The 18,714-nt window shown below is 40.2% G+C and overlaps 1 protein-coding gene across 1 annotated transcript; it reads left to right on the forward strand.

Moving 5' to 3' along the window:
• Positions 1–8,554: 8,554 nt before the first annotated feature.
• On the forward strand, positions 8,555–15,923 carry GJA1 (gap junction protein alpha 1). Its single transcript, XM_040350331.1, has 2 exons — positions 8,555–8,707; positions 14,077–15,923. The coding sequence occupies exon 2, from the start codon at positions 14,093–14,095 to the stop codon at positions 15,230–15,232; it is 1,140 nt and encodes a 379-aa protein (XP_040206265.1). The 5' UTR covers positions 8,555–8,707; positions 14,077–14,092; the 3' UTR covers positions 15,233–15,923.
• Positions 15,924–18,714: the final 2,791 nt, after the last annotated feature.

An 18,714-nucleotide genomic window follows, 5' to 3' on the forward strand; every position in this document is an offset into this window, starting at 1 on the left:
AAGAACAGTTAGTTGGCGATATCTTCTGCATACTATACACACAGCAGAAGACTTATACGATCAATCGTGCTGTGAGCTACAGCCACATCATTATGAACCCAGCCTAAAGGAAAACTCCCTCTACAGCCAGCCATCGATGGATCAAAATTTGACCAGTTTGGTAGGTACTGGCAGAATTTCGATCCATCTGTGTTTTTTCCTGTTTATGTGAAGTCAATCTAAAAATGTACCTCTCATAAACGGGCTTATTGGAAAAAATGTGTTAGTTACAGTCAATTGGCCAAAGTACTGATTAGTGTATGCTGGCAGCAAAGAGTCCCTGAATCAGAATACAAAAACACAGTGGGAGGATTTCTTCATCCACTTTTCAGTAACAGTGACAGTGGTTTCTATGACAAAGCAAGACAAGGATGAATCTCCTCTTCTTAATAATTTCCCACTCTATCCGAAACTAAAACTAAACTTTTTTTTTTAATTATCTGTCACTAAAATAATGTTTAAACATATTTTAAACAAGAGTTACAGCTTTAGATGAGTTGTAAAGGTAGAAGGTTCTTTATCTTAAAGTGGATGTAAAGCCACTCTGATCCTTTCTAAACTACTGCCATAGTGCTGATCTATAAGGATATAGATGCCTCCTGCATGTATCCTTACCTGTCAAATGTCTCCCCTCTGTCTGTTATAAGAAATGAAAAACTGCAGATTCTGTGGGTGGGTCTGTTGTCTGGAGCTCGGTGGGTCGAGTCGTGATGTCAGTAGACTCCCCGCCCACCTCTACACTCCCCTTGTCAACATGCATTTTCTCTTGTGTATTCCTTACATTAAATTCTGCTATGATCACTAACATCCAGTCAAAATTCAGAAAAGTCACCACATGACTTCAAAAAAGGAGTGGGGGTGGGAATTAAAAAATAATGCCTGTTTCAGGCTAGTGCATGAGATATGTAAATAACCTGTCATTGACAGCAAGGGGAAGAACAGACAAGTTTTCTCCTGTTTGTCTGTTTATCTCACTGAAAAAAGAAAAGAGCTGCTCAGAGCTGGATTAACTCTTTGTGGCAAAAAAAGGGGGTATAGGTGTCCCTAAACATCAAGGCCAAAGTTACAAAATATAATAAAAGCATCCAAATGACCAAAGGAGAGGACATGTAGATCCGGACATACAAAAGTCACAGGATTTAAAACATCAAAAATAACAATATATAATAGCGAAAAAATTGCATGCAAGAGGACCCCCTAAAGAGCTGTCTATTGCGGTAAAGACAGATGTGCCAATGTTTCGAGGCTATGGAGAGTAGAGCCTCTTCATCAGGGCGAAGGTAATGCAAGGTTGTCGCTGTGTAATCTGAAATGGAAAAGGAAACATAAATAATGATGCAAAAATAGAATACCAGAAATAGACATCAGAAGGCATTGACATTCCCTCACCATGGTTATCCCTGTGTGTAAAACAATGCCCAGACATACATGCAGGAGGAAAAAGCCACACACCGGCCATCTCCATCAGTAACCAACTGACTCACAAAAAGGGGGTTTAAGCGCACAACTGTGCGCTAACAGCCATTTAAAGGTTAAATATTGGCGTGATTTGGGGGTACTGACAGCTGAAGGCAGCCGGGAGATGGGCATGTAACATACCTTAACCTCCCTGGCGGTATGATTCTTTCAGAAAAAAGGTGCTGAAAGCGGTACCATTATTTTGCATGGAAATTTGGCGTTTTTTAGATTGAAGGCCTGCAATTCTTAGGAATAACTCACCTAAATCTGTCCAAACCAGAGTCTCTATTAGACTATGACAAAGTTTGAAACATAAAATCATAAATTATAATATAATAAATAATAACAAATAATAATTTAATAATAACAATACTTTTTATTCAATAAATTTTAACAAATAATATATTCAGATACTCTGATTTTTTGGGGGGTCAAACAGGGGTGCAAAATCATAATTCAGTAAATGTCTCGGGTATGAAAATCTTTAAAGCACGGTATGGTGCAAAGTCCAACATCACAGTCGAGACAACAGTAGCGCGTTTCTTTGCGTATTTTCCTTCCACTGGCGTCGCGCTTGGAGCAGCAAACCACACACATCTGTGTGGGTGCTGTTTTTTTGGAGTGGGTGGTACGTGGTCCAAAAAATGACGACCAGTCAGTCGCTCAGGATTTGCAACCTCAGAAGCCCGTCGTCCAGAAGGGTTTACCACCGTTGGCGTTTGGTGTTTCAGGAAAATTTGTTCTGCCATCTTCCACATAAAGTCTGCATGGACCATAGACCTGACATTTTTTTTTCAGCAGGATGAAAGAGTTCCAGAGACATTGCTCCAAAAGATGTCGGAAAATCTTTTTATAATATTTTTTCTGCTGCTTTCTCATTGCTGGGTAAAAAGTCATGGCCTGGTCAGCCCTGTCCACACCTCCCATCGTGTGGTTGTAGTCCAACACAACCTGTGGCTTTCGAACATCTTTTCCACCTTTGGTATGGACCATGGCGGTCGAGGTGTTATGGACCGTGCTCAAAAGAGAAACGTCCTTTTTGTCCCGCCACTTCAGAGCCAACATTTTCCCCTTTTGCCATGCAGCCACTTCTCCTTTCCCGAGTTTTTTATTTGGAAATGCTGACGGCATGTCACGCCGGTTAGGCCTCACAGTCCCATAAGCTTCCGTCCTATTTAGAAGAAGGAACTCGTATAGTTCTGGGGACGTATAGAAATTGTCCGTAGTGATACAGTAGCCCTGGTTGAGCAAGGGCTCTATCAATGAAAGGACTGAAGCGGTTGCCATTCCATAATCGCTGAATCTCGGGGAGAATTTGGTCCCTTTGCCAGTATACAGTACTGCGTTCCAAATATATCCAGAGCTGGACTCGCATAGCATAAAGGATTTTATTCCAAAGCGAGCGCGCTTAGACGCAATGAACTGAATCCAGCTGAGGCGACCTTTGTAGGCCATGAGACTTTCGTCAATTGTAATGTCCCTCTCAGGTATATAGGTCCGCTGGAAGTTCTGCAGAATCATTTGGTAAATATCCCACATTTTTTTAAGCTTTGGAGCTGGATGAGAACGTTCATCGAATTCCTCGTTATTTGCAAAGTGCAAATATTTCATTATCAATGAAAACCTATATTCGGACATTACAGTTCCAAAAAAAGGTGTGGCCAATAATTTATTTGTGGTCCAGTACCACTTTTGGAGTGGTTTCCCCACCACTCCCTGTAAAATTAGGAGGCCAAGGAATTTCCATATATCGCCACTGGTCACAGGCTCCCAATTTCTGCGCCTTGAAAATAGCTGGTGGGTAGCAGATTGCTGTTCTTGATACCGATTTGTCTCCAAAACGATTTTGTCGATCACCTCATCCGTCAAAAAAAGTCGGAGGTATTCTAAGGGATTGTCATCCTCTATGTCCACTTTTATCCCAGGTGATCCTGTGAATGGAAACCTAGGGGGCGCTACGTGCTCCGTAGCGCAATCAATTGCGCACCAGGTCCGCACATCGCTGGGCACAGGTGCAGGATCGTCACTCACATCGCTTTCTGCATCCGACGACGAACTTTCCCATTTCTATTTATGTACTTATGTCTTTTCTCCATTATTGTAGCACACTGTCACAAAAAGCCCTTTGAAGAAGCGCCATATCTCAGCGCGAAACATGTCAGGCCACAGCAATTTTTGTGCCATCATCTAGACCTCAAGTCTATGCAGTCTGCGGGCCCTTCCCAGGAGTTATACAATCTATAAGTGGTTGAAGGCTGGTCTTTGCCTCTATCAATATATGTTTAATAACCTTTTTCACTTTATTTTTTCATGTGATCATGTTTAATTATTAATTCCTGGAGGCTCTCAATGAATACTGCTGCGCTGTTAACTCTGTGACTGTGTGAATTTAATTATATGGAGATTTTTTATTGTTCTTTATATACATTTTGTAATAAATATTTTTTATCAAAATCCCTACTTTTTGGTGACTATTATCTTTACTAACCTATAGTGCCCGCAAAGTCCATGACTCGCCCCTAGGTCATTTTTCTTTTTCGAATTTATTCAGGACGTGGCACACGTAATACTATTATGCATCCACATGCTCACTACATGTGAGGATGCATTAAAACCTTCTCTTTTTTTGAACTTTCCCACACGTTGCTGTCGCTCAGCTCCTCCGCAATGGATTCGGTATCGCTGTCGCTGTTTGGCAGCAGGTCGCATAATGATTTTGAAGTAAAGGCACGCTTTGCCATGATTGCTGTCATGGGCGTCCGCTGAAATTTTTTCAGGGAGGGGCGCTTCGGCAGCGGCGATACACAGTCGCATTTAACCCTTTCTTCAAACGCTAGCGGGGGTTAAAAGCGCCCCGCTAGCGGCCGAATAGCGTAGCTAAAACGATGGTAAAGCGCCACTTTACCGATAACGCGGCCAGCTGGCAGTGTGAAATAGCTCTTGAGATAATTTAGCTTCACTCCATGCCCATATAAATATAGCCTAGAGAATGTACAGAACCCCCTTCAGCACAGGTGGACCCCACCTTCAGCACAGACTCCCCCTTCAGCACAGACCCCTCCATTCAGCACAGATGGACCCCCCATTCTGCACAGAACACTCCATTCAGCACAAATGGACCCCCCTTTAGCACAGACCCTCCCATTACGCACAGACCCCTCCATTCAGCACAGACCCCCCTTCAGTACAGACGGAGCCCCTTTAAGCACAGACCCCCCTTCAGCAAATACCCCTCTTCAGTACAGACCCCCCTTCAGCACAAACCCCCCTCCCCCATCCCATTCAGTACCTCAGGTGAGCCATCAGCGCAGCACAGGCACAGCAGGTTTCCTCCCCCTGTGTACACATAAACACTGGAGGGGAGGCAGCTTCACTCTGATCGCTGTGCCTGTGTGACATCCAACCCGGGACCGTTTAGACAGCCGTGGTCGCAAAACTCTTCAACACCTTCTCGATTTTCCAGGGGGGGTCAATTGCCCCCCCTTGCCCTATGGAGCGGACGCCCATGATTGCTGTGCAGTATACAGACACTGGTATAGTAATTCTGCAGACAGGGCACTGGAAAGCACTGGGGGGGGGGGCAATCAAAGGTCACTGTATTTTTTTTTTTAATTTTAATCCAATAATATCAGTGTGTTTTACTTTGTTTTACATTGTTTCTACTTATAGGATTTGAATTTCGCGCCGCCCCCTCCTTCCGCCCCCCCTGCGTCGCGACGCTCGCAGGGAAGGGAATCAGGGGAACACAGAGCATCGGGCGGACATCTGGCCGCCGTACACTGCGGGGATTCATCGCTGGATCGCGGAGAAAAGGTAAGAAACCTTCTTTCTGCATCCAGCGAGGAAAGCCCGAGTGTGGCTCGGGGTTACCGATCGCAGCTTGAAAATCTCACCCCGAGCCACACTCTGGAATACCGCCAGGCAGGTTAAAACGCGAGAAAATAGGTCATCCGCTGGAATACATTAGAGTGGACTTGGAATGCATCTCCCTTAGTACAACATATCAACCAGATACTGTGAAAAGGAGAGAGCAAAAACTCTTTGTGGCAAGACGGGGCACAGATGATAGGAAATCTTATAATCTACATTGTGACAGCAAAAAACAAAAAATGCATTCTTTGCATTAAGATAAAAAAGCCTTCTGTGTGCAGCACCCCTAATTCTTACCTGAGCCCCATCTCTATCTAGTGATGTACACGAGTTCTGTCCCAGCACCCCTAATTCTTACCTGAGCCCCATCTCTATATAGTGATGTCCACGAGTTCTGTCCCAGCACCCCTAATACTTACCTGAGCCCCATCTCTATCTAGTGATGTCCACAAGTTCTGTCCCAGCACCACTAATTCTTACCTAAGCCCCATCTCTATCTAGTGATGTCCACAAGTTCTGTCCCAGCAGCCCTAATTCTTACCTGAGCCCCATCTCTATCTAGTGATGTCCACAAGTTCTGTCCCAGCAGCCCTAATTCTTACCTGAGCCCCATCTCTATCTAGTGATGTCCACAAGTTCTGTCCCAGCACCCCTAATTCTCACCAGAGCCCCATCTCTAGCTAGTGATGTCCACAAGTTCTGTCCCAGCACCCCTAATTCTTACCTGAGCCCCATCTCTATCTAGTGATGTCCACAAGTTCTGTCCCAGCACCCCTAATTCTTACCTGAGCCCCATCTCTATCTAGTGATGTTCACAAGTTCTGTCCCAGCACCCCTAATTCTTACCTGAGCCCCGTCTCTATCTAGTTATGTCCACGAGTTCTGTCCTAGCACCCCTAATTCTTACCTGAGCCCCATCTCTATCTAGTGATGTCCACAAGTTCTGCCCCAGCACCCCTAATTCTTACCTGAGCCCCGTCTCTATCTAGTTATGTCCACGAGTTCTGTCCTAGCACCCCTAATTCTTACCTGAGCCCCATCTCTATCTAGTGATGTCCACAAGTTCTGCCCCAGCACCCCTAATTTTTACCTGAGCCCCATCTCTATCTAGTGATGTCCACAAGTTCTGTCCCAGCACCCCTAATTCTTACCTGAGCCCCATCTCTATCTAGTGATGTCCACAAGTTCTGTCCCAGCATCACAAATTTTTACCTGAGCCCCATCTCTATCTAGTGATGTCCACAAGTTCTGTCCCAGCACCCCTAATTCTTACCTGAGCCCCATCTCTATTTAGTGATGTACACAAGTTCTGTCCCAGCACCCCTAATTCTTACCTGAGCCCCATCTCTATATAGTGATGTCCACGAGTTCTGTCCCAGCACCCCTAATACTTACCTGAGCCCCATCTCTATCTAGTGATGTCCACAAGTTCTGTCCCAGCACCACTAATTCTTACCTGAGCCCCATCTCTATCTAGTGATGTCCACAAGTTCTGTCCCAGCAGCCCTAATTCTTACCTGATCCCCATCTCTATCTAGTGATGTCCACAAGTTCTGTCCCAGCAGCCCTAATTCTTACCTGAGCCCCATCTCTATCTAGTGATGTCCACAAGTTCTGTCCCAGCACCCCTAATTCTCACCAGAGCCCCATCTCTATCTAGTGATGTCCACAAGTTCTGTCCCAGCACCCCTAATTCTTACCTGAGCCCCATCTCTATCTAGTGATGTCCACAAGTTCTGTCCCAGCACCCCTAATTCTTACCTGAGCCCCATCTCTATCTAGTGATGTTCACAAGTTCTGTCCCAGCACCCCTAATTCTTACCTGAGCCCCGTCTCTATCTAGTGATGTCCACGAGTTCTGTCCTAGCACCCCTAATTCTTACCTGAGCCCCATCTCTATCTAGTGATGTCCACAAGTTCTGCCCCAGCACCCCTAATTTTTACCTGAGCCCCATCTCTATCTAGTGATGTCCACAAGTTCTGTCCCAGCACCCCTAATTCTTACCTGAGCCCCATCTCTATCTAGTGATGTCCACAAGTTCTGTCCCAGCATCACAAATTTTTACCTGAGCCCCATCTCTATCTAGTGATGTCCACAAGTTCTGTCCCAGCACCCCTAATTCTTACCTTAGCCCCATCTCTATTTAGTGATGTCCACAAGTTCTGTCCCAGTACCCCTAATTCTTACCTAAGCCCCATCTCTATCTAGTGATGTTCACAAGATCTGTCCCAGCACCCTTAATTTTTACCTGAGCCCCATCTCTATCTAGTGATGTCCACAAGTTCTGTCCCAGCACCCCTAATTCTTACCTGAGCTCTATCTAGTGATGTCCACAAGTTCTGTACCAGCACCCCTAATTCTTACCTGAGCCCCATCGCTATCTAGTGATGTCCACAAGTTCCTCGGCCATCTGAGAGGACACACAGAGCTGTGACTCGGCTTGAGTTCCCCCCGCTTGCCGTGGGGCACTCGACAGGAGGGAGGGGCCAGGAGCACAGGAGAGGGACCCGAGAAGAGGAGGATCTGGGCTGCTCTGTGGAAATCCTCTGCACAGAACAGGTAAGTACAACATGCTTGTTATTTTAATTGAAAAAAATAAAAAAACGAGACTTTACAATCACTTTAAGTTTAATGCTAAAATCTAATGCACATCATTCTAGAAAACTATATTGACCAATGTCAGCAAAGATATTTATAAAATGACACCATGCCTGCTGATTCTCCAATGCTGGATCAGAAATAGCAGCATGAATTATAAAAGCAATACGGTGTCCGTGACATGTCTGTCCACCATACAGCAGTCTAAAGGGTGTGTGATAGGGTCTCTTTAAATGATAATCTAAGCACTGATATTTTACGTAACGCCCTGTATATTTAAACGTTGGGCTCTACATTTTTTGGGGGAAAGAGTATACGATCTTATGTTTATTTACTTTTTTTTTTTTTTTTTATCATTGTATTGTTTCATTAATAAACTTCATCCAGGTTTATACAGTATATTATATTAAATACAGTGATTCTTTTTCTTTCTCAACTTTCTTGTCTCCTTACTCATTCTTTCTAAACTTTAATATTGTTCACTCCTTAATCACTTCGTTCCTTCTTTTCTCCTCCCTTTTCTGTCCAGGCTGTCCATCCTGTAGGTGGAGTTGAACATTGCAAACTTTTTAAAAGCCTTGATAGAGTCAGCTGAAAAAAAAAAGTTCAACAGCTTCTTTGGGAGAAGGAAGTCTGGAGTCAGCAAAAGGCTTTTAAACTTTAAAAAGACACGCTGTCACTTTTTCACGCTGCTTTCCAAGGACTCCCTGGAGTTTGTTTTCAGCACTTTGGACAAGAAAGGTATTGTCTGGCTCCTATAAACCCCCCCTTGTCTTTACGTTATTTGACTTTAAATGATTTGATTTATATTTAAGATAGAGTAAACCACTTATTCAGAAAGAAACTTTTCCTTCAGTAAGGACTTGACATGGCAGTGCTGATGATAAATACTGCCCATTTACAGTCTACTGGAAGTAATGGACCAGTGTAATTCACTGCAAAAGGATTCACTTTATTCCTCTGATTGCTCAGGATTAAAGGGATTTGTATTTTCCCCAAGGCTGGCATAAAATACCTTTTAACTTGACTAAAAATGTATTTTTGACATAACATTGTAATAGAAATAGAATAACTGTATCAATGTATGTTAGTAATATATAATGCCATGGTACCGGTAGTATATACTGTATGTGGCATGTAGGGCATTGTGTGTGTGCCAGCTGCATTTTGTTCCTGGCTGTTTTGTATCCTGGCAGTGATCAACCACATCAACACTGTGCCAACTTCTGATGATGCTACAAACAGCTTTTCCAAGGGAAGACTACTACACAATAAAATATACAAGTAACTTGTAGCTCTGCAGTTCTTCATAGGAAAGCTAACATGTTGATGGCATAGCTTTCTATGCCATCATAGCTTTTCATAATAACTAATTAATATGCAAGTTTGCTATTAGAAAGTGGATATCATTGTGATCTCTACTTATTTTCTCAGAGTGCATTTTCACATCCTAAAAAAAATTCCATTGATAATATATTCCCTTAAAAAAAAAAAAAAAGATGACAGATTGTAACCCATAGTACCCAGTTAGACGCCTGCTTTCATGTAGCAGCACCGCCTAAAGCTGGCATTGTGTGCTGCTATGGGTTACAGCACTCTACTGTTCTCTTTGCTTTGAATTTAGTTAAAAAGGTTCATTTGAACTGGGTTAGACTCAGGAAGAGTTACACAAAGTTTTCTCAGGTAATACGCCCACGGTTTTTGTTTTTTTTGTTCCAGATCATGGCTTCAGTGTGGTTTCTTTTGCTCTATTTAAAGCTATATGCTTGACCTACTGTGTGGTTTCCCCTGCTCCTGCTAAGAGCTGGATACTTGCCTTACTTTGTACGGAATTAGATTTTACCAGCTTTAAAACTAGGACAAAACAAAAACAGACGTGCATGTTTTGCTGTTCTACAAATCTGATCCAGGTTTATAGATGCCTGAAGTGAGAATATGCAGAACTTGGAATTTTCATATTACTGTGTTCAGGCACTAATTGTCAGTAATCCCGCTGAGTAAGATTTAGCACTTATTAAGTTCATTGTGCAGTGGCTGTCATGCCCACATTTCCCTGCTGTCCTGTGGAATGAGAGAGGAGACCCAAGCTGCACATTGCAATGCACATATCCTCTGCTTCCCATTTACAAATCACAACTTTTCTCTGTGCTTTGCTATTATAACATCTGTTAAGCATACTTTGCTTTTCAACTACTGAAACTTCCAGATTTTACAGTGTTTATTCATTTTTTTCTCTTAGAAACTTAAAAATCGAAATATTGGCCCATTTCCATAGGGCCCCTGAGCCTTGGTAATAAGCTGGTAGTGATACTGCATTGGGCAATATAGAATTTCAGACATACATACGACCTACTTGAAATCTGAATAAATGTTTAACAAGCACATAATCACCATTTGTCCTGGCACACTGCAACAGTGCACTGCATATCAGCATTCTTTCTTTCTTTCTTTCTTTCTTTCTTTCTTTCTTTCTTTCTTTCTTTCTTTCTTTCTTTCTTTCTTTCTTTCTTTCTTCCTCTCTCTCTCTCTCTCTCTCTCTTTCTTTCTTTCTTTCTTTCTTTCTTTCTTACTCTCTTTCTTTCTTTCTTTTTTTCTTTTTATCTTTCTTTTTTTTTTTCTTTCTTTCTTTCTTTCTCTCTCTTTCTATCTTTCTTTTTTGTCTCTTTCTTTATCTATCTATCTATCTATCTATCTATCTATCTATCTATCTATCTATCTATCTATCTATCTATCTATCTATCTATCTATCTCTATGCTGCTCTGCTGATCTATCTATCTATCTATCTATCTATCTATCTATCTATCTATCTATCTATCTATCTATCTGTCTGTCTGTCTGTCTGTCTGTCTGTCTGTCTGTCTGTCTGTCTGTCTATCTACCCATCTATCAATCAATCTATCTATCTATCTATCTATCTATCTATCTATCTATCTATCTATCTATCTATCTATCTATCTATCTATCTCTGTGCTGCTCTGTTGGTCTATCTATTTATATACCTATCTATCTCTATGCTGCTCTATTGATCTATCTATTTTATATATATATATATATATATATATATATATATATATATATATATATATATATATACTGCTCTGTTGATCTATCTATATATCTATCTATCTATCTATCTATCTATCTATCTATCTATCTATCTATCTATCTATCTATCTATCTATCTATCTATCTATCTATCTATCTCTATGCTGCTCTGTTGATCTATCTATCTATCTATCTATCTATCTATCTATCTATCTATCTATCTATCTATCTATCTATCTATCTACTGCTCTGTTGATTGATCACTCTATCTATCTATCTATCTATCTATCTATCTATCTATCTATCTATCTATCTATCTATCTATCTATCTATATATCTATATATCTATCAATATATCTCTATACTGCTCTGTTGATCTATCTATCTATCTATCTATCTATCTATCTATCTATCTATCTATCTATCTATCTATCTATCTGTCTGTCTGTCTGTCTGTCTATCTATCTATCTATACATCTGTCTCTATGCTGCTCTGTTGGTCTATCTATTTATATATCTATCTATCTATCTCTATGCTGCTCTGTTGATCTATCTATTTTATATATATATATATATATATATATATATATATATATATATATATATATATATATATATATATATATATATGCTGCTCTGTTGATCTATCTATTTATCTATCTATCTATCTATCTATCTATCTATCTATCTATCTATCTATCTATCTATCTATCTATCTATCTATCTCTATGCTGCTCTGTTGTACGTGGCAGTCCTCCTGGCTATCAGCAATGGAGTAATTAGTTCAGTCTGATTTTAGACAGTTGTTTTCTTTGAGCGAACTTGAAGTATCATCCATAACTACCACAGGAGATATATAAAAGAAACTAATATACTGATTTCAGTAAGAACTTATCAGTTTTCAGATATGGTGGTCCTTATAATGAACAATTTCTTAAGCCCCATACACACTATCAGTTTTCCTGCAGGTTTTTCTCTTCAGATTTACCAAAACCATCTAATATGAGGTCAAACCTTAAGAGTTTCAATTCGTATGCAATCAGGCAGGCCCTTGCACTACATGGTTTTGGTAAACCTGAAGAGAAAAACCTGCAGGAAAACTGATAGTGTGTATGGGGCTTAAGGTTTTGTGTTTGGTGACACCTTACAGCAGTATGAAACCCAGAAGCAAATGTTTATAATATTGCAGTGTACCAATCCTTAGATGTGATGGCGTTTGTTTACTTTTTTAGACTTTCGCTCCTTTATTTTCACCTGGTGATCTGGCCAGTAAGTCTGTTGTTTTTCAGCAGAACAGGCTCTCCTGCAAATGCATCCGTTAGAGTGTTGAGACAAACCATTTACCACCAACAGGGTGCTTATATTGATCATCTTTTACTTATTAAAGTAAAACCTTTGTCCAAAAAGAAAAAAAAAACTGTTGCTGTAACTGCTTGTGTAACTGCAGTGCGAGCTGGAATTTGGCTTCAGTTTGTTAGTGTATCTAAATCTGCTAGTACATCTAACACTCCCCTCCACCAGGTGAAAACACAGGGAAAAAGCCTAAGAAACAAATGCAGCCACACAAGTTGCAATATACAACATTTTTGGTTTTGGGTTTAATAATGCTTTAACTTAGTGCTTAATTGTAGATCTTTATTTGGGTTTAAATAACAGAGAATGTGATATATATGAAATATATTTAAACATTTTAGCTCATGCACTTTACCCTGCTAAAGTGATATATTAATTTTATATGCAAGAAGTAGAATCTACTGATTCTTCCGTTAACTAATAATATAATGAGGATACTAATGTGATCCCTAGAGTCCTAAGGTCAACAAAATGACCTCAAAGATAAAATTTGTCATTCTTTTCTTTTTCGAGTTATTGGAGCAGTCATCCATACATGAGTCAAAGATGCAAGCACTATTTCTTAGTGAACAAAGAAGCATGCTTTAAATGTTCCTCGTGTGCTCAAAAAATGTGAATAATTCATGCATAAGATATTTGGAATGACAGACTTCATACCCCCCTCCTTTACTTGCTGCCATCCTCACTCCCCCACAATTCTTTTCTTCTTCCCCATTTTTATCTCTTAACCACCTTTTTTTTTCTTTCCCCTTGTCTGTCTCCCTCCTCTTACCCACCTCTTTTGTCCTCTACTCTCCTCCTCTTGTGCCCTCTTCTCTTACCCACTTGCCTGTTTTCTAACATCTCTTCTCAACTATTCTCCTCCCTTTCCCTCACGTCCTCTATCATACCCTATCTTCTATCCTCTTGTACTCTCTCCAACTCTCCTCTCCCCCACTCTCTTCTGCCTGAGTCTCTTCACCTCTCCTCTCACCCCTTCTCCTCTATTCTCATAACCTCTCCTTCAATCTCCTTTGCCTTTCTCTCTGACTATGAAAATCATTATCTGTTGTATGATAATCCCATGATTCTGCCTGCCTATGTTTAAGAAACATAGTAACAAAAAGATAAGCAGTTGCATGCAAGCAGTAAATCCCCGTACACACTACCGGACCTTTGTCCGACTAAAATCACATTGGAATTCCGACACAAATCTTTTTGTTACTATGTTTCTTAAACATAGGCAGGCAGAATCATGGGAATATCATACAACAGATAATGATTTTCATAGTAAAGGAGAACATGTTCTCTATCTAAACTCTGATGGAATTCATCGGAATTTCCCATGGAATTACTCTGATGGGGCATACACACAGATGGAATTTGCAACGGAAATTCCGATCGTGTGTACGGGGCTTAACAGTCCCCACAGTCTTTTCAGTCTTCCAGCCTTACAGTACTTTTCACATTGCAGATGCCCTAAAATGAATATAGTTTGCCTAATTTTCAACATAAACGAAACAGGTGAACATCCTTTCAGTTTATAAAGCACTTGTCTTTTTCCCAAAAGAACTTGGTAATGTTTTACTAACTGTATCTAGTTCGGTCTATTCAGAAGTTGATCAGATTAAACATTACAAAAAATATTTTCAGAATGCAAGTGAAAATAAATACTGGGATTTTACATGTACTATTACCGCAAGTTATTTATTTTTATTTATTTTTATTTTAGGTAACGGCTTTTAAGGATGGGTGACTGGAGTGCCTTAGGAAGACTCCTTGATAAGGTCCAGGCCTATTCCACTGCTGGAGGGAAAGTGTGGTTGTCAGTCCTGTTCATTTTCAGGATCTTGTTATTAGGTACTGCTGTAGAGTCTGCGTGGGGTGATGAACAATCTGCATTCCGATGCAACACTCAACAACCTGGTTGTGAAAATGTCTGCTATGACAAGTCATTTCCAATCTCACATGTACGATTTTGGGTTCTCCAAATTATATTTGTCTCTACACCTACTCTCCTATATTTAGCACATGTGTTTTATTTGATGCGTAAAGAAGAGAAACTGAACCGAAAAGAAGAAGAGCTTAAAGTTGTCCAGAATGATGGAGGAAATGTGGACATGCATCTCAAGCAAATTGAAATAAAGAAATTCAAATATGGCTTGGAAGAACATGGAAAGGTCAAGATGCGTGGTGGTCTACTTCGTACTTATATAATAACCATTCTGTTTAAATCATTTTTTGAGGTTGCTTTCCTTGTTATCCAATGGTACATCTATGGGTTCACATTAGAAGCTATCTATGCCTGCGAAAGATTTCCGTGCCCACATAAAGTTGACTGCTTCCTTTCTCGTCCCACTGAGAAAACCATTTTTATCTTGTTTATGCTGGTGGTGTCTATGGTATCACTTGCTTTAAACATTATTGAGTTGTTCTATGTTGCTTTTAAAAGTGCCAAGGATGGCATTAAAGGAAAAAGGGACCCCTATGCCACCACCAACGATACAGTGAATCCTGCCAAGGATTGTGGCTCCCCCAAGTATGCTTATTTCAATGGCTGTCCTTCTCCAACTGCACCTATGTCACCACCAGGGTACAAGCTTGTTACTGAAGACAGAAACCAATCCTCTTGTCGTAATTATAACAAACAAGCAAGTGAACAAAATTGGGCTAATTATAGTGCAGAACAAACCAGGATGGGCCAAGCTGGAAGCACTATTTCAAACACTCACGCTCAGCCATTTGATTTTGCAGATGAACACCAGAATGTAAAAAAAATGCCAGCAGGACACGAAATGCAGCCTCTCAGTATACTGGACCACAGACCATCAAGCAGAGCAAGTAGCCATGCAAGCAGCAGGCCCAGACCCGATGACCTGGAGATTTAATTAATTCTCATAGCTTATTGGAAGGCAAACTTTATTCAGTGGAGGAGATGCTTCACAGTCTCAAAGCAGAGATTTCAAAGACTGAAAGACTTTTTTTGTCAAGTACTTTTTTATGTTGGAGGTACATATTGATGTCTAAGTAGTGGTTTGCATTCCTTACAGTACTAAAAGACTTTAAGAGCAGGAATAGCATAGGTTTTAGTAGATCATGAACATGTATTGTATTCATCAACACAAGAAGAACTGTTCATGTAATTTCTGGTATCACAGCCCTGATTGGTGGCTACTTTTCTTAGAATAAGAAGAGGGATATCTTGTGAGCTAGATAAATAATACTCTGACTGTCTGGAAAAGTTTTGGCCATATTGTGATTGAAACAGAGCCTAGGACCACTATGAGGAGTTTTTTTTTTTTTTTTTTTTAGCAGTGATTTTTCAAGGTGTCTAGTGTGAGTGATTTTTTTTTTTTTAAATAAATTAACTAAAGCAACCCATTATTAATACACTTAGCTGGTGCACAATGACATCTTCCAGAAAAAGCACCTTTAATTTGACACCAAAAAGTTGACTTACAAAGTATGCATTGCACACGTTGCCTTGATTACCACTATCTGGAAATATTTTTTTTTTGTTTTATCTTTCAAGGAATTAGCAGAATGTTTTGCTTGAATTAAATTTTCACATGTTCTGTCCCTTTTTTCTGCAACAGTCACTTTAGTTTTAGCCATCACTGTGAACAAGTTACTAAAAGCAGTTGAAATGTCAATGTTTTGGTAGCTGTTATCATGATCCCTATTTCCTTAAATGTGAACCCACACACTTAGTAAAATGCATAAACATTCCTTTGCCCTTAAAAACATAAATTTGAAAGATTTATCTCACTTTAAACTAAAAATGGATTCCAACAACTGACCCCTACAAATAGCTACTTGGAGGTTTAGGTTATTTCCTAGGTGTAAATTGTAAGTGTTCTTGCACCCGCAGGCACCTGCAGCCAAAATGCACTGCTCTTTTGCAGACACGTAGGGGTGCCATTAATTCTTATTAGGACCACACACGCATAGGAAAATGCATCACAGTTCTATGCGCCCACATTATAAAAATAGAGTCAGGGTATTTCCCTGCGCAAAATGCAGGTTCATCAACCCATTCAAATGAAGGGCTGCTGTGCCTGTGCAAATGGAAGCCGCAAAACCCCCACACAGATGTGAATCTTGACTAAGCCAATGTTTTTTTACCACATCCGGAGCTGCAACTACACAATTTATCTGCTGAGCTGCTGCAGGTAGAAACTGGTATTACATCCACCCATTCTGACACAATGCAATTTAATGGGTGCCTTTGAAAGATGTAAATGAAAAAAAATACACACACACCCATTATTACATATGGGGAGTATGGGATGTAAATCCTGCATATTACTTTATAAAGGTGTGTGCAACAGGGCCACACTTTTATTTTAAAACCCAGTCCCACTTTAAATATGCTGAGGGTTATTTACTAATATAAACTTGATTGTAAAATTTTAAAATTAAATACATTTAATAATTTTTGAGCATTATAGTATAAGGAGTAGCTAAATATATCTGGTGCCCACTGAAAAAGGTGACCTAGGGTCCCATGCCATGTCCTCGTGGTTAATTAAACCTGTCATCAATGCCTAACTACTCTATGGCATAATGAGGGGAAGAAAGAGAACATTTCTTCAGTCCAATTCCTAACTGTCTACTCAACAGGACCTGTTGTTGCACTCCTAGATATGGTAAACATTGTTAGTCCTATTATGGTCAAGTTCCTAAAAACTTTACTTAAGTTTGTTCTTATGCACCCTATTATTTTGAAACAAACCACATATTTCAGTTTCATGCTTATGTTCTGGACTGATAACACTACTTTGACAGCAATAGCACAAAAGGAAATTATTCAGAATATGATTGTTTGGGTTTTTGAATGTATTTCCTGCAGTGCATTCTCAGATATGTCTCATATTAGTTCTAGTGATACATTATATTTAATTTTTGTGAAAATTAATTATGTATATATGGATTTTCTCTACTTATACACATTCTTTATACATATCATTACTGATAGTGACCAATGTAATTAAAGTGATCATAGACAAGTGCCTGCACTAATTATCTATAGTTGTAAAGATGTCAGACATATTAGCAGGTCAAAAATGAGGTACGATATAGGTCTGTAAAATGCTGTATAAAGTGTTTTCTTTTTGATGATGCCTTTTTTTACTTTTTCAAACCACCATGAAAATAATTTTGGATTCAATAAAAACTTGAGTCAGAAGACTTGGGTTTGCAGAAACTGGAATTCAGTAATAATTATATTACTGAATCACATGTTAACTAAGCAAACAAAGCTCTTTGATGAGTCTTCTTGCTAAGTGCCAAAAGACAACTTAAAGTAAACATGCACTATGGATAAACTTGTCAATGTAAGAGTGAGACATGAACGAAACATCATAAGGTGTCTACACTTATAAGCATGGTTTCTGATTCTTTCACGCATAGGCACACTTTTGCACCCTCTTTACATGTTATTTTCAGTGTTTGGTGCCTAAGTGGGGCATTACTATACTTGTACACTGTCCAGAGAAAATTAAGAGGTAGCAAGTTCTATGCAAATCCCAATTTTCATAAACTTAGCATTCGCTTTTGGGAGAGACAAGAACAACCCTGAAAGGGATAGGAAAAAAGCACATTGCAATGTGTGCTGTACTGTGTTACTTTTACTTTGATTGGGATATCCTTCACATAGGTTTACTTTAAGCTGCCAGTCATGGTGGCACACTGGCTTGTCAGTCTGTTTGTTGAATAGAGAGACCTGTAACCCCAGTAGGATTTTCTTAGCAGTGAAACCCTCCTTGTGTATGTATAGTGACACTCAGGCCCCATACACACGAGAGGATTTATCCGCAGATACGGTCCAGCGGACCGTATCCGCGGATAAATCCTCTCGAGGATTTCAGAAGATTTCTATGCGATGGCGTGTACACACCATCGCATTGAAATCCGCGCTGAAATCCTCTGCCGATGACGTGTCGCGCCGTCGCCGCTATTATGACGCGGCGACGGGCGCGACGCTGTCATATAAGGAATTCCACGCATGCGTCAAATCATTACGACGCGTGCGGGGAATCCCTTTGGGCGGATGGATCCGGTAAGTCTGTACAGACGAGCGGATCCATCCGTTGGAATGGATTCCAGCAGATGGATTTGTTGAGCATGTCAGCAAATATCCATCTGCTGGAAATCCATCCCAGGGGAGATTTATCTGCGGATAAATATCCGACGGAGTGTACACACCATAGGATCTATCCGCAGAAACCCATTTGATGGGATTTATCTGCGGATAGATTCTATGGTGTGTATGGGGCCTCACAGAGTGTTAATGGTTCGTTAAGACCACTTAATGCTTACTTATGTCATGATTACCATACAGATAAAGATTTATATTGAAATAAGTCTT

The sequence above is a fragment of the Rana temporaria genome, chromosome 4 (assembly GCF_905171775.1).
Source record: "Rana temporaria chromosome 4, aRanTem1.1, whole genome shotgun sequence".
In the NCBI taxonomy this organism is placed as follows: domain Eukaryota; kingdom Metazoa; phylum Chordata; class Amphibia; order Anura; family Ranidae; genus Rana; species Rana temporaria.